This window comes from Microchirus variegatus (genome assembly GCF_963457635.1).
Source record: "Microchirus variegatus genome assembly, chromosome: 8".
NCBI lineage: Eukaryota > Metazoa > Chordata > Actinopteri > Pleuronectiformes > Soleidae > Microchirus > Microchirus variegatus.
Window position 1 is genome coordinate 15,275,306 of NC_139809.1, and position 17,263 is coordinate 15,292,568.

At 41.2% G+C, this 17,263-nt stretch overlaps 1 protein-coding gene across 1 annotated transcript in view; it reads right to left on the bottom strand.

The window, feature by feature from the left end:
• Window positions 1–2,146: 2,146 nt before the first annotated feature.
• The window catches only part of fa2h (fatty acid 2-hydroxylase), a gene marked incomplete at both ends in the record, with an annotated part of 35,908 nt that continues 20,791 nt past the window's right edge, over window positions 2,147–17,263 (bottom strand). The window contains 6 exons of the mRNA XM_083894026.1: window positions 2,147–2,214; window positions 2,373–2,625; window positions 2,795–2,967; window positions 3,075–3,175; window positions 4,344–4,486; window positions 8,781–8,906. Of these exons, the coding sequence (XP_083750152.1) occupies window positions 2,147–2,214; window positions 2,373–2,625; window positions 2,795–2,967; window positions 3,075–3,175; window positions 4,344–4,486; window positions 8,781–8,906 (864 nt within the window). The remainder of the gene's footprint in view (window positions 2,215–2,372; window positions 2,626–2,794; window positions 2,968–3,074; window positions 3,176–4,343; window positions 4,487–8,780; window positions 8,907–17,263) is intronic.

A 17,263-nucleotide genomic window follows, 5' to 3' on the forward strand; every position in this document is an offset into this window, starting at 1 on the left:
AACTCTTTAACAGTTCACTGGATTAATAACTTAACAGCATGTTCTAATATGTGAAGCTTAAACGCAGAGGAAAGAACCGTACGAGCAAACACGATGGAAATGAGTTGTGTAGCAGCGAAGCAGAGACTCAGCAAAGACTTGGCAAAGACTCAGAAAAGACTCAGAAAAGACTCAACAGAGACTAAGCAAAGAATCAACAAAGACTCAACAAAGACTCGACAAGGACTCGGCAAAGAGTCAACAAAGACTCAGCAAAGATTCAGCAAAGACTCTGCAAAGACTCAACAAAGACTCAGCAAAGACTCAGCAAAGACTCTGCAAAGACTCATCAAAGACTCAGCAAAGACTCAGCAAAGACTCTGCAAAGACTCAACAAAGACTCAACAAAGACTCAGCAAAGACTCAGCAAAGACTCAGCAAAGACTCAGCAAAGACTCAACAAAGACTCAGCAAAGACTCAACAAAGACTCGGCAAAGACTCAACAAAGACTCGGCAAAGACTCAACAAAGACTCTGCAAAGACTCAACAAAGACTCAGGACAAGGTGACAAGCTGAAGAAGCTTTAGCTGTGTTTTTTTTTTTTAGGTGATCTCTCTCTCTCTCTCTCTCTCCCGCTCTATCTCTGTCCTCACAGACACTTTTTCTTTGACTCTTTCCTCCGCCCCTTTTCTTCTCTATCCGTCTTCCACATTCACCCACCATCTATCACTTTCTTTTCCCTCTCTACTTCACTGAGGGATAGCCAGGACGGTGTTTGAGTGTGTGCGTGCGTGTCTTCTTGTATGGGTATGTGAGGACATTTTGGCTGGTCCACACATTCAGTCACACCTTAAAGGAGATTTTTTCACGGTTGAGACTTGGTTGAAGGCTTATGGTTAGGCATTTAGTTGTGATGGTTAAGGTAAGGCTAAGGGTCTATGAGCATCCTCACAACGAAACATGTGTGCGTGTGTCTCCAGTAAACTGTGAGGACCCATTTTTAGACTCAAACCTATCATTTTGAAGACATTTAGGCTGGTCCCCACAACTTCAAAGGGCTTTTTTAGGGTTAAGACCTGGTTTTGGGATTAGGATTAGGCACTTCGTCGTGATGGTTAAGTTTAGGGTAAGGGAATATGAGTCTATGATGTGTCCTCACTAAGATATAAAAACAGGTTTTTATGTACAAAAGTGTGTTTACTTTTCTTGCAACGCTATTGGCAAATGATAAGAAATGGGGGGAAAAAAACATTATAAAAATTGTGATTTTTGCAAATGTTTTGCTTTACTGTATGTGTGTAAATGTGTCTCCCTCACATTCTCTCTATGGCCCAACTCCAGCTGAACAGTTTGGCGTGATGATAGGTAGATGATAGGTGATGGGGTGGTAAGGTGATTGTGAGGTTAGGTGATGGCGTGGTGAGGTGATGGCGTGGTGAGATGATGGCTCGGGGTGAGATGATGGCGTGGTGAGGTGATGGTGAGGTGATGTGATGGCGTGGTGAGGTGATGGCGTGGTGAGATGATGGCTCGGGGTGAGATGATGGCGTGGTGAGGTGATGGTGAGGTGAGGTGATGGCGTGGTGAGGTGATGGCGTGGTGAGATGATGGCTTGGTGAGGTGATGGTGAGGTGAGGTGATGGCGTGGTGAGATGATGACGTCTTGAGGTGATGGTGAGGTGAGGTGATGGTGAGGTGTTGTGATGGCGTGGTGAGGTGATGGTGAGGTGAGGTGATGGTGAGGTGATGTGATGGTGAGGTGTTGTGATGGCGTGGTGAGGTGATGGTGAGGTGAGGTGATGGTGAGGTGATGTGATGGCGTGGTGAGGTGATGGTGAGGTGAGGTGAGGTGATGGTGAGGTGAGGTGATGGCGTGGTGAGGTGATGGTGAGGTGAGGTGATGGCATCTGGTTCAGATGAGATGAAGAAAGAGTCGATGGCTGGATGTGACGCACAGAGGTTTGGATTACAGCACATTATCGGTTAGGTTCCACGTTTCTTCATACGTGGACTTTCCTTCCCTCCTGTGCCTGTGGAAGCTGTGGCTGCAGAGACTTGAACTATGCGATATATATAACGGTGTCATGAGGGCCTGGCGACTACACAAGGAGGCTATTATAACAACAAGAAGAAGTTCTGAGGCCCTACACAAGAGCCGGGTCTGCGTTAGAACTTCTCGTCGGGGATGACTGTGTGGAAGGGGTGGTCCCAAAACGTGGTGGTGATTCCAAAACCTGGAGGAGGAAAATATTGAGGATTATTATGAAGATTCAGTCCATCAAATCAAGGGTTTCTAGTCAGGTCAGGAGAAGGCCACTGAAATAGTTCACAGAATTTCAAAACAAAAACGCTTGCGTCTTTCACAACTTTGTCAAAGTCGACGTGTGCTCACCTGATCTCTGGTGTTCAAAGTGGTGCTTGACGTGGTAGGCCTTCAGGCTGTACATGTACGAGCCTCTCTTCGGTGAGCCGTAGTGAAGGTAGTAGTGGATCATGTCGTAGACGACGTAGCCGCACAGTCCGCCGACGAACAAGCACAGGCCGATCATCTCTGGTAAGGTGCTGTGGAGGGTGCCGTAGAAGCTGCCCACTACCAAGGAGGCGAGGCCGGGCGGGAAGACCAGCCGAGAGCCGTCAAACGGAGACTGAACGGAGGAAAGAAATGTCACGAGTGAGACTCAACAACCGAAAATTCAAATAACAATAGTTGACGAATCAATAGATGGACTGATCGTCGCTTTGCCCAAAATGAGGATATCTGCTCTGCTTCTTCAGCCTCAGCCATGATGACGACGATGATGATGTTGTTTGTACCTTGTGGTGCTGCCCGTGCAGGAGGAAGTGCAGCGTGATGAGGTAGTAATTATGGGCTGGCGGCTTCATGTGAAAGACAAAGCGATGGATGCAGTACTCGATGAACGACCACAAGAACCAGCCAATGAGAAACAGCAACGGGAAAGCGTACTTATGGATGGTGATGGAGAAATCTGGGAACGTACGAACAACGTACACGTGAAAACAGTGGAATGAAAATGGCGTGGTCATGAGAAGATCAGCATGTGTGTGTGTGTGTGTGTGTGTGTGTGTGTGTTACCTGAGGTGACGTCTATCCTGCTGTTGCCTTTGGCCAGTGTCGTGTAGCAGTACCAACTGAGATAAAACACAAGGGGCATCCACACCACTGGAACCCAGTACCTGTGGACAAGAAACCACACCAACCACCACTTTAAATAAAACTAAATGAGTCATCACGACATAAACCCAATGATCCTGGACTACGGCAGACCCATATGCGCTAAAAGAGAGAAAAAATGATAGAGCATTTACACTACTACATTCAAAAGTTTGGGGTCACTTAGACATGTCCTTATTTTTCAAGGAAAATCAAGATTTTTTCAATGCAAACGTCTGGTTTTTAATGGAATATGTACATAGATGTATAGAGGCCCATTTCCAGTGTTCTAATGGTAAATTGCGTTTGCTAATCGCGTTAAAAGGCTATTGGATGATTAGAAAACCCTTGCGCAATTATTTCAGCACAGCTGAAAGCAGTTATTATCTTGAAAAAAAAAAATTATTTCTAATCTTGTCAACGTCTTGACTATATTTTCTCTACATTTTGCAACTCTTTTGGTGAATAAAAGTGTGGCTTTTAATGGAAAACACCAAAAAAAATGACCCCAAACCTTTGAACTGTAGTATAATTGAATCATCTTAAAATCGAAAATGAAACTCTACTCTTTGAGGAAGGAGGAGGATATATTATTATCTCCAAATAAGTGTTTTGACCCACTCCTAATTGTAAGACATAACTTCAGCTAAAGTGCAGTAAGGAATAAAGGCCAGAAGGGGGCAGTAGATGTCAAACGGCACAGAGTACATTGTCAAACACCCTTTGCCCTTGTTGTTTAGGGTCAATAAATCAGCTGTTGAAGTGAATTTCAAGTGAATATAAATATATGTATGTCAAGGTCACATCATGAACTTTGTATCTTGATAAGTGTCACCTCATGAGGATGTAGGAAAAACACCACTATGAACACAGGTTTATTTAGTTATTATTTAGGTTTCTGGCTGAATATCATAAAATGACACATTTCGCATAGGTTACTTAGGATAAAACATAAATATTTAACATGCAGGTGTACATTCACACCTAATGATTCTCTTAATTTTCACTTTGTGTTCACTTGAGTGTTTTTAGAGATAATTAAAGATTGTCATAATTCCGTGTATGTGAATAACAGTGACGTGAAATCTTCGTATCAAACCAAGCCTGTGAACAACAGCAGCTAGGTGCAGACACATTCCATACTTTACAGTATTTACATTTCTTATACAGTAAATAAATGTCCCGCCTTACCAGGAAGTCTTGGTGCCGGCCTCCAGTAAGGGGTTTCCAAACAGTCTGATGGGTCTGTCGACCGGCTGGTGAACCCACGCGTCGTACTTCTCCCCGAGGTGACCGACCTGCCACGCCAGAGGCTTTCTCCAGTCCACCAGATCCTGCAGACGCACCCGACAACAGAGAGATATACGTCAAACACAAAACTGGCAGCCCATAATGAGACATTTGACTCTAATTATCACATTATTCAATTATTACAGTATGGTTTTATTGTGAGGTATAGATCAAAACAAAGACTTTGACTTTGAAATTGTGTGGAAATATCAACATGAATGTCTCATTTTGCAATATCACAATGGAATTTTGTGTTTAGTGATGCAAAAATGTCAAAAAATGATGGATATGATGACGTTCTCGAATGTCTTGTTTCGTCCACAAACCAAAAAGATAAAAATTTGAATGATGTCTTTCCAGTAAAATAGAAAACTTGCTTTAATTCTTGAAAAAAAAACACTCAAAATAGTTGACGATTAACTTAATAATCGATTCATCGACTTATCGCTCGATCCTGAACTGTTTTTTATTCCAATTTTATCTAAACTGACCCCCCTTGACCAGACTAATCTGAATTTTATCGCCCCTGCTCTTCACTGTAGGGCGGGGAGAATCACTTTACTCCAGCAGGCGGCAGCAGAGAGCCAACACCTTTAGAATAGCACATGCAGGGACAAATAGAGCAAACCAGGAAATGAGTGTTCATCACGTCTCGCCCGTGTATGTGTGACATTTTGCAGCCTTTACCTTCCACGCCGCTGAATTTGATTACAGTTTTATTTTCATTACGAGTCCAAAGACCAGAGCGTGATGAGCTGTTCTTTTTTTCTTTTCTTTTACAAGCTCCTCATGCTTCAAAGACCGCACACATGTGACACCTGTAGACATGTAAACAATGAGAGCTTCAGACTGCTCTGTGGTCATATTTGAAACCATCACAGGTGTGAGGAGGTCAGAGTGTGGTCAGAGTGAGCGGCAGAAACATCGACGTTATCGTTTAACGTCATCTGCTTCTGCAGCATCACAGCTCCTTTTATATGACGCAGATTATTGAGGCATTATTGACTCGTGAGGATAATGGTATCAGGCACGGAGTGACACAGTCGCCTGAGGTTGAGATGAGTCATAGCAGGCTCATTTTAGGTGAATAGAAGCTGTCACCTGGCTGTTCAAGTGTTAATTCTTTACACTTCATCAGTCGTAGATCATGATATCAGTATCGGACGAGAAAAAGTCCTCCCTGCAATAAATTCACATTTAAGTAGCTGAAAAATCAGAGACACTTCTTTTAATTATTGAAAGAAAAACACTCAGAGTGATTCTTCAATTAGTAAAATAGTTGACACTTCATTTAGTAATTAATAATTGATTAACCATTTCTCATGAAAACTTCATGAGAAATGTGAATAAATGAAGACAATGAGGGGGTTTCATTTACATTTTGAAAATATTATGACAAAGCAGGTTTTAGTAGGCCGAGACTTGATACCACGTCTGGCACAATTAATTTGATTCCAAGAATGACATTAATGACGTTACAATATTATTTATGCTTTTTATTTAAATTTTTTACAGCAATATTTAGCCTTTTACAGATTTTATAAATTTTATATCCACTTTTTTTCCATTGATTTTGACCCGAATGTGGCTGATACTGATGCAGAGTCTTGGATCAACTCATCCCTCATCAAACTTGCTGCCTTCATTACCCACAATTCAACTTCTTACTTATTAGCAGATGACCCAAGTAACGCTAAAGTAACGCTAAACTTTAAAAACAGAGGCACACATACGCAGTACACAGGTACGCTGGTTATTTGCAGTGCTGCTTTTTCCGTTTAATAAACAGACCGCTCCAGTTTGACTGTAGGCACGCCAACGGCGCTAATGGATCTAACTGGTAAACGGTGCCTGGACTCCGTTGCCACAGCACGTAAACTAAAATGGCATCATGCGCATCTTTTAAAATAAATAAATAAAGCGAAACCAATGCTGTGCGTCAAAAACTCTTGAACCCTAACCTTAAAACCAGGTCTTAACCCTGAAAAAGACCTTTAAATGTGTGTGACGCACACAAAATGTCCCCACAAAGATAGGTTATTACACACACACAGCTATTCTTCTTAGGAAGCTGCAATTCATTTAGACAGCCTTAACAAAGCCTTATCTTGAACAGGTTAATATCTAACCTCAATTCATATCTTTGCTAAAGAAGTTTTGTCTCATTAGAACCAGGTTTTTGTCTCCATGAGGACTACTGGTACAGAAAATACACACCTTTACAGTAAAGGAACAGCAAAGGAACCACATTAAATGTGCAGTATTACTTTATTTGACTCTTTTTTATTTTTACTTATTTTGTTCATTTTAGTCAGTATAATTCTTATTTGGTGCATGATCACCACATTACTTTGAATGGTTCCCTATTGTTTTCCTTCAATTCTCAGATCCCTTCATGCACATCAGAGAAATCAGGTCCTTTTATATGACACTATATTATTCAAAAGACATTATTTTTCACCGTGCACTGTAGCTCAAGTGACAAAAACAACAAAAATGCCTGGTGTGCTTTTGGCTTTCGTTACCGACATCAAACCCACAATGGAGATTGAGAACATTGATGGACGCACTGATGCTCGGCAACAGAGCAAACAAGATGGACTGGTTTCACTCCGTCATCATCATCATCATCATCATCATCATCATCATCACACAGAGTCTGTGCTGATGTAACCGGTGACAATCACAACCAGCATGTTTTGAACTCATGACGCTGTCACCCTGTGTGTGTGACCTAAATCTGTTCACACAGGGACTTCGCGTCTTCCTTATGCGGACAAAAATCTAGTCCCCATAATGTACATTTCTACATTTTAAGGTGAAGACATGTCTTTAAAAGCTAGGCTTAGGTCAGGGTCAGGATTAGACCAGTAGTAGTTCTGGTTAAAGAGTTATTTCTACACTTACAAGGACAATTTGTTCAAGTTTGAAATCTCTCAATAATAGAGCCTTTACACTGTCTGTGAGACTTCTAAAACAAAAACTAAACTAATCTAATTCAAATAAACTATATTTGTGTGCATATGTGAATAATAGACATTATGGGTTTTCCAGGTAGATACGATACTCGATAATCAGTAGATATGCAACAGCATTTTAGCTGAGTCATGTTGAGGGCTGTTCATTTCTCATTTATGGGAAATGATTAATGGAATATTTGATACACTGTTGGAGAATTGTGTTTTTGGAATGGCACAAAGATGTTGTTAACAGCTTCATAGTTTTATAAAAGATCTAAAATTACTGTATCGGACTTATATCGTTATCGGTTCGTACTCTAGTTTGTGATATCGTGCCATCCCTGAATGTTCAGGTAATGGATCTACGTTCATGAGAATGACCTATAAATTGGTTGATGGTTAGGAACTAATTCACTACTGAAATAACACGGGGAAACACATGGTGAGGAGGTGAAAGGGTGAAAGGGTGAAACGGTGAAGGGGTGAGGCTGGTTGTGCGTTTTGTGTGTTTGTGAATGTGAGTCCAACAGTGTGAGAACTTGAGGGTGAACAAACAAACAGGGACGTTTGAGGAGGTGAACGACCTGACGACCGCTCACTCTTCATCTACCCGGATCACCGCTGTCCCCACACAAACACACACACACACACACAGACCAGGGTTCCCACACCTGCAAATTTCCAGGACTTTCCAGGAAACAATTCCCTGAAATTCAAGGACAGAATGTGCTGACACGGCCTAAGATGGGGCATCTTGTAAGAGCCACTTTTGGATTGTCCTTGGGATCTTTTAATTCATTGTTCTGCATTAAATCTCACATCAACAGTGGAGATAGAGCGACAATGGACAGTGTCCACAACACCTGCTCGTCTACATTCATCAAGCAATGCAGGGCGTGAAACAGTAGGTGGCGTCGTAACAAACAAGGGAGACATTTACCTAAACATCAACTACACATCTTTCTTGCACAAAATTCAACCATGTTCAATGACCCATGTCTATTTAGGGTGGTTTGTTCAGGGTGACGCTGCATCAGAACAAATGGATAATTTCCTCAAATTCAAAAATTCATTAAAATTATTCCTTAAGAGGTTTGCAAATATTTTCAATGGATCCTTGTTCAGAGTGATGCTGACTATTATTTTAGAACATTCCAAGTGATTTCAAATTACTTTTAGTTTTTTTTTTAATAAAGTCACCTCGTTGTCAAAGTGTATAAGGGCAAATGGATAATTTCCTCAAATTCAAAAATTCATAAAAATTATTCCTTAAGAGGTTTGCAAATATTTTCAATGGATCCTTGTTCAGGGTGATGTTGACTATCATTTTAGAAAATTTCAATTCATTTCAAGATACTTTTTGTTTCAAAAAACACACCTTATCCAGGTCTACGGGGCTGCAGAGGTTGTACGGGGAATTCTCATTCTCCTCTACCACCTTGGTCTTCTTTCCTTCCGTCTTTCCTTCCGTCTCTTCAGCGTCCTTCCTCCTCTCTCTCAGAGTCTGCAACAAAAAAAAAAAAGACAAACTCTTATCATCCCATTCAATTTGATTTTATTTTCCAGTGTAAATATTAACACACTTGGACTTAATTATGTATTTACGCGAGTGTGTGTCAGTCTTTTATTTACATTTATAATCTTCAACCTTTGAACCTCCCCTTTTATACGCCTGGAAAATACCACTGCGATCCAATGTGAGTCACAATTTCTGAAGCTGAACAGCTTTTGGCCAAACCTTGATTCAATAAATGCAGTGACGGTCAATCATTAATCTGACGTGTTTGCCCAGTTTCTCGTTTTAAAATGTGAATTAATGCAGGTAAAGGTCAGACATACATACATAAACACAGCAATGCTTTAGTGTGATACGTGAGCATGGTGAAAAAGAAGGTGCAATATCAGTCAGATTTGTTCATAAAATTCAATGGAAATATTGGGTGGGTGACAAATGATGTGGTATCTTTGGCTGCTGCACACACACACACACACACACACCGGCTGGACGCTTTGCATGATGCTCATTATTATTGTTCAGTCATTCCGTGAAACTAAAATCACTCCGTCAAAGTTTAAAAAATAGTTTTATTTGATGCTACCAGTGGTTCTAAAAATGCTTCATTACCCACAATTCAACTTCTTACTTATTAGCAGATGACCTGAGTAACGATAATGTAACGCTAAACTTTAAAAACAGAGGCACACATACGCAGTACACAAGTACGCTGGTTATTTGTATCGCTGCTATTTTCGTTTCATAAACAGACCGCTCCAGTTTCAACTGTGGGCACGCTAACGGCGCTAAATGAGCTAACACAGCTAACAGAGCTAATTGGTAAACGGTGCCTGGACTCCATTGCCGCGGCACATAAACATGACTGCACATGTCACATTTTCGGTCAGTCGTCATCGTTGACGCCCAGCACTAATAATAAAAAAAAAAAGGACAAATTATCGCAAAACCTGGTTTAAAATATAAGTAGTAAAAATAACTAGCCCCGCGAGCGGATCTGAACGGGTTCGAGCCGATGCGCGCTCGTCGGCGTGTGCCACGCCTCCTCGCTCGCCTCGCCCACGAACCCGTTCATTCACCGCTCGCGGGGCTAGTTATTTTCAGCGGCGTCCCCACGCATGTCGGTCTGAGGAGCCATCGCGACGTGTGCATGTAATACTATCTGCTGCCACCAGGGGGTGCTGAAAGTTGAATATTTTTATATAGACATGTTCAGGACAGGTCCCTGGTCTCACATATTAAGTTCTGTGCTTATCGGTAAATGTACAGCAAAGTTAGAGGGCACTTCCTGTTTAAAATGGCCGACTTCCTGTGGGTGAAAGTCGTGTCCGTAAAAGTGTTCAGGGAAGTTCACTTGCCTCACATTTCAATTTTCTTGCAGATCGGACAATGTTGGCCTTTAGCCACCAGGGGGCGCTGAAAGTTGAATATTTTCATATAAATGTCTTCAGGCCTGGCCTGTTATTAATCTGAGCAAGTTTGGTTCCGATCGGACCTTTCGTTGTAAAGTTATAAGAGTTTCGTTCTTCACTCACTTTAGCGCCCCCTATCTCGTGCGCCATACGATATTTAAAAAATCCTTCCAATTGTTTCTGTTCCTCAACTGGTCCACAGTGACCTCCCCAAGTTTGAAGGTGATCGCTCAAAAACTGTAGGAGGAGATAGATTTTGTAGCGCTGGTGTAATTTTTGTATGTTTTCTGCCACCACCAGGAGGCGCTGTTTTCAAAATTGACCGTTTCTTCATAGTCTTCTTCAGAAACCACCCATCATCACTCACAGCAAGTTTGGTTCCGATCGGACCTTTCGTTGTAAAGTTATAAGAGTTTCGTTCTTCACTCACTTTAGCGCCCCCTATCTCGTGCGCCATGCGATATTTAAAAAATCCTTCCAATTGTTTCTGTTCCTCAACTGGTCCACAGTGACCTCCCCAAGTTTGAAGGTGACCGCTCAAAAACTGTAGGAGGAGATAGATTTTGTAGCGCTGGTGTAATTTTTGTATGTTTTCTGCCACCACCAGGAGGCGCTGTTTTCAAAATTGACCGTTTCTTCATAGTCTTCTTCAGAAACCACCCATCATCACTCATCACAAGTTTGGTTTGGATCGGACCTTTCGTTGTAAAGTTATAAGAGTTTCGTTCTTCACTCACTTTAGCGCCCCCTATCTCGTGCGCCATACGATATTTAAAAAATCCTTCCAATTGTTTCTGTTCCTCAACTGGTGCACAATGACCTCCCCAAGTTTGAAGGTGATCGCTCAAAAACTGTAGGAGGAGATAGATTTTGTAGCGCTGGTGTAAATTTGCCAAAAACGCCGCCGTTTTCGCGTTCAATCCAAAATGGCCACCACCAGGAGGCGCTGTTTTCAAAATGGACCATTTCTTCGTAGTCTTCTTCAGAAACCACCCATCATCACTCACAGCAAGTTTGGTTCCGATCGGACCTTTCGTTGTAAAGTTATAAGAGTTTCGTTCTCTGCGGCGAAACACCTGAATTTTCGCCAACTTTAGCGCCCCCTATCTCGTGCGCCATACGATATTTAAAAAATCCTTCCAATTGTTTCTGTTCCTCAACTGGTCCACAGTGACCTCCCCAAGTTTGAAGGTGATCGCTCAAAAACTGTAGGAGGAGATAGATTTTGTAGCGATGGTGTAAATTCGCCAAAATCGCCAAATAGTGAACGTTCAATCCAAGATGGCGGCTTCCCTGTTCGTTTTAGAGCATAGGTGTTCGATAGATTTTTTGACCGTCCTGACCTAAGGAACGTGTGTACCAAGTTTCGTGCATGTACGTTAAAGCTGATGTTCTGGACAAACGCTTTTGGGGGGGCGGAGCAGTTATTTGCCCCTCCCACTTCCAATTTTCCACGCTTTTTCACCGAACCTTTGAAATACGTAAATTTTCACCAGGCCTGACGTGGTCGCAAAAATCTGTGAGTTTTTGAGCATGGGAAAGGCCTCAAAAAGGCGATTCATTTGGCGGAAGAATAATAATAACTCTTACAGTTTCAATAGGGTTCTTGCACAGTCGTGCTCGAACCCTAATAAGAGCAAATGTGTTGGTTTCCATGGAACTCATGTATTTCCCATTACCATAACTCCTAGGCCGTTTGTGATATATAGAAAATAAAAAACAAAACACGGGAAAGCAGAGACATTGAGCCTTGTGCCTATATACTTGTTATTACGGTAGCCCCCCAGGAGTTCCGCGCAATGTACCAACATACCAACGTACCAACGCGCTAAGGAGTCTGAATATATACGGGCCAATACCATTGTGAAATATTTCTGCTATATCTGAATTTTGATTATTTTTCTTCTTTTTTTTTATTTTCATTCGAAAAAAACACATATTTAAAATGTTATTTGTGCAGAAAGAGACTGTTCTCTTCAGTCTGTGGATAAAGACGTGTACAGATCCAGACAATAATGAATCTACGAAGATATTTTGACACACATTTTAACAAATATCGTCCATAATGCTCTCCCATCTCTGTTCTGGCCACAGAGGCATTAGCTCGTCAGCCTCTGTCAGTCAGGTGAAATATTTATCAGCTGGTTGAGTTCAGACTCACGCACGACTACACAAACACGCGTAAAAATGAACACGCGCACATACTCGCGAATCCCCTATGGTTTGTCGCAAACTTCACCTTGGCAATTCAACACCCATAGACGCAACGCTACACCGTCTTCTTATCACGGCGTGCTAAAGCAAAACAAAGCAACAAAACAACAACTAAAAAGGAAGGGGGAGGGATAAAGAGACTGTGAAATTGTCCTGGAGGAATTAACGTGACTCACTGTGAAGTCTGACGTGTGGTAATGTGAGATCAACACTTCTGTGGTGACGTAAGCTCAATATAGTAATAATTATAAATTCACTTATTTATCTGTTATACATAGATATTCATCTTATTGACTACATGTATCCTGCTTTATTTGCCATTTCTGACAATCTGCAGCTTTGACATATTGCATTTTGGCATACTTTGATTTTTGGTTCATGTTGTATTATGTCCTTTGTAGCAGGGGTGGGTCAAAAATATGTGCATTTAAGGAATTAAAGGATTTTGCAGCTTCTTAAATGTGAATATTTTCTGGTTTCTTTTGCTCTGTATGACAAAAGAAATCATTAAAACTGAATCATGTTTTGGTTTTTGGACAAAACGAGGACATATGAGGACATCATCCTTTCCGGGTTTGTTTGGAAAAACACCTTTGGAAAATCAAAATTTTATGACATTTTATGGACCAAACGATTACTCGATTAATCAAGAAAATAATGGACGGATTCATCGATTAGCGATTATTATTCCCGATGCAATACGATAACCGATACGCCAGGGCAAATATCGATATTTTAAACAGTCTGTGCTAGTTTCACGAGCCGAACATAGGTACTTCATGTGTCCACACGGCGGCGCTGCTCTAATGAATGAGGGGAAACTTGGTCACCTAGTTACCAGGCTGAAGAAGAGTGAGTTTAAAGTTCACTTAGACAGATATTGTGACGTATCGCTGTAGGATTGTCTTATCACAGAATCCTTGTATCGTGATGTTATTGGTATCGTGGACCATGTGTTGTAAATCCTATATGGAGACACTATGTACTGTAACTGTTTACATTCTTCAGTCACTATCTGCTTTGTCACAGGTTTCATTGCTTTGATAAGTTGTCGCTGTGCTCTTTGAGGTTTGACAGAGCCGATGGCGATCAGGAAGCGCTTCAGAAAACAACAATTTTTCGTTGTTTTTTTTTAAATGAATTGTGATAAACGATTATTCCAAACAAGCTTTCTGATTTTTTTTCCCACTTCTTAAATATGAATATTTTCTGGTATCTTTTGATCTATTTAACAAAGAAACCATGAACACTGAGTTGTTTGTGGACAAAACAACATCATAATTTCCAGGTTTGGAAACCACTGATCACCATTTTCTGATTTTAAGGAACAAACAAACAAAGTACTCAATTAATTGAGAAACTTAATGACAGATCAATAAATTATGGAGATAATTGTTACTTACAGCCCTGGACTATAGTAAGTAAGTGAGGTTTCTATAGCAAACAACAATAGGTTTGACTGTCCTTTGTAGTCGTGAGGTCTTTTTCTCAGAATGTCCTAAATCCAAAATTGTAAATCCTAAGCTGGTGCTGACATGTGTGTGTGTGTAAGCAATAAGCAGACACACCCATTGTCTCAGTGGCAACAGCCATGGCCTACGTGAGCCTTAGAGTAATTCCTGTATCGGACGTTAAAGGTTACTCTCCCTCTCTCTTCCTCTCTCTCTCTCTCTGCGCGATCAATGAATTCTGCAGGTGTGGTGTGTTTGGGGAGGCGTGGCCTGTATCAACAACATGAAAACTATTGAACAGGTTGTCATTGAAACAGGACGAGCAGCTTATAGTTATTTGGAGTGGATGTGGATGAGTGGATGAGTGTGGCGGTGGTGATCCTGAATCCTGTTTGGAAATAAGCTCGGGTGTCGTGACTGTGCTCCTGGAGGCTTATATTGTCCAAAAAGATCAAATAAATACAAATTAAAACACAAGAAAACAAATTGGTCTCAATGCTCTTCTTCTACGCTATATTTCTGGCGCTTTTCCACAACATTCGGAGTTCCAGCACAGTAGTACAGTTCCTCCTCAATGTGGGCAGAGTCATCATAGCACGACTACGTGAAACTGCCGTGACACCGTTTTATACGCGACACACAAACATACAAACTTGTGATGAGTAAAGCAGTTGTCGGTGTAGCTGATTCATTAGAATCAGCTCGTTAAAAAGATTTGTTCACAGAATCGTGCATTACTTCCTGTATGACCGGAGCGCAGACTGAAATATGGCTGAACGGGTCGGGATTCGGCTCACAATCTCTGGCTTTCGGCATATCCTTGGCTAAATGTTGGAGATTAACGTACATTTTCAGGATTTTTAAGTCTTTTTAACGGATCTACAGTTGGACATTGTTCGGTTTGATTCCTGTGTCGGACGCCGTTATCACGACTCGTGCAGTGACGACACGCTCTAGTATCTAGACACATTCTAGTATCGGGCTCAGCTCGCTTTGGAATCTCACCAGAGGAGGTACTATCACTAATGGAAAAAAAACACTCAAACCGATTAATCGATTATCAAAATAGTTCACGATAAATTTAGCATTTGATTAATCGTTAGAGTTCTACGAAAAACTTCAACAACAACAACAACAACAACAACAAAGTAAAGACCTGGACCTCGTGACTGAGATTATGAACTTATTGAAACAGTGCTCTTGTCTCGTTTTCTTGATAGAATTGCCCCCTGGTGGCCATTTAAGAGAAGACAGCAAGAGTCCTGTTTACACAGTCGTCCTCAGATTCACTTACATAACTGATTTATCTGATTACACAGCAGGGCTTCACAATGAGTGTGCCTATATATACACATATATATACATATATGTACAGTACACCTACTCAATGGCCAGTGTGTTTGTTTAAAACACTGGTGACCATAAATCTTCCTCCACAAATGTGTGTACATTTCCACAAATTGACTTCTAAGTTACTTTTTAAATACAGATACAGCACACACACACACAAACAGAAAGAGAGAGAAGATAAATGCACCCTGTTTTGCTAATACAGATTATTATGCCCACTGCGCAACACAGAGCTCAACTCTCCATGGGGCTGAGAGTGGAAACAATGAGGTAAATGGGATCTGAATTCACACATCGACCCATCAGGACAACACAGTGAGAAATAAAAAAAAATAAAAAAATAATAATAATAATAATAAATATGTGTCTGTGCCTGGTGAACTGGTCATTCTGCAATTACTAACAATTAAAGTATCAGTATTCAACCCAAAAATAATCAAGGTTAATCATTGTCGCATTGACAAATGAAAGAACTTTTGCTTGTTTGATAATTAGTATTTTATATGTGTGGTGTGTTTCCACTCGTCTTTTCTGTTTATATACGCCCAGCATTCAAATGATGTGTATGTGTGATTTGTGTACATGAAGACACATGAATAAAAAGGAAGGGGGGGGGGGGGTAAATTTCAGTAAATACAGATTGATAACAAACAGCTGCCCCATACAGTCATTTAAAGCGGAACTAGACCGGAAGTTCCTATTATTGCTGTTTTTTTTGGTGTGTATCTGCGTCATTACCTTGTTTATGAAGCCTGACGGTTCGAAACAAACAGTTCAGACATTGCTGAGAACGTTGTGTTTTATTGTAATCTCGGGGCTCAACGAGATCACTGAAAATCCCGTAATAGTTACGTAAGCAGCGGTTCTCCTGAACAACCGATCGTCCTGCTCCGGGCGGTAGTCCGGGCACATCCAGTTGCGTACATTGAACCGCAGAAGAAGAATAACGTCCGTTGTGGAGGTGTTTCACGAGCGATAGTGTCTTCTGACTCTGGGTCTGACTCCGGGTCAAAGTCATAAAAGGGACTGCGGCGGGGAGTCGTGAAGAAGCTATTTTTAAACACTGTTAAAACAATGTTTTGATAATGAGGAGCAGTGCATCCGCCGTTCCAGAGGGGGGCGCTGCGCTTCTGAGAACGGATGTGCTGGATAGTACTGGCCAATCACAAGACTCTGTCTTCTGGGGGTGAAAGTTCACTCTGAAACATCGCGGCTGAAAAACACTGTCAGAAAAGAGGATTTCTATCGGCTAGTTTACAGCAACTAGGAGGTTTTTGACCATAAAAACAAGTTAATATATGTAAGTAGACCTCCATAACTAACATATATGTGCAACAGGACCACTCTATGTGACCTTTAAGACGAACACACGACGCGTTTCCATGACGACTGACCGGAAAAAGACGTGCGTGATGTCATGTTTACGTGCCGCGATACCGGAGTGCAGGCACCGTTTAACAGTTATTTTCGTTAGCTGCATTAGCTCGTTTAGCACAGTTAGCGCAGTACACAGTATGTATGTGTGTACTGCGCTAACTGTGTATGTGTGCCTCTGTTTTTAAAGTTTAGCGTTACTTTAGAGACTCCCGGAGTCACGTAAACATGACGTCACACACGTCTTTTTCCAGTCAGTCTCCCAGCACTATTTAGGCTATTTAAACTTTGAAGCTGTAATAACAACACAAACAGCCCCAACATGACTCAGCTAAAATGCTTTTGCTGATGTTTGTTTACGATTGTGTCGGATTTTTTTTTTTTTTTTTTATCGCTCCAGTGATTTTAAATCAGTATCAGACCGATATCGAGACTGTTTCCCCATTCCTGATTATCACGTCAATTTATCAGATTAACTTTATTTGTAAAGTGCCAAATTACAACACTTAAGATGGAAAGATCTCACGATATTATAGAGAGAGAAATA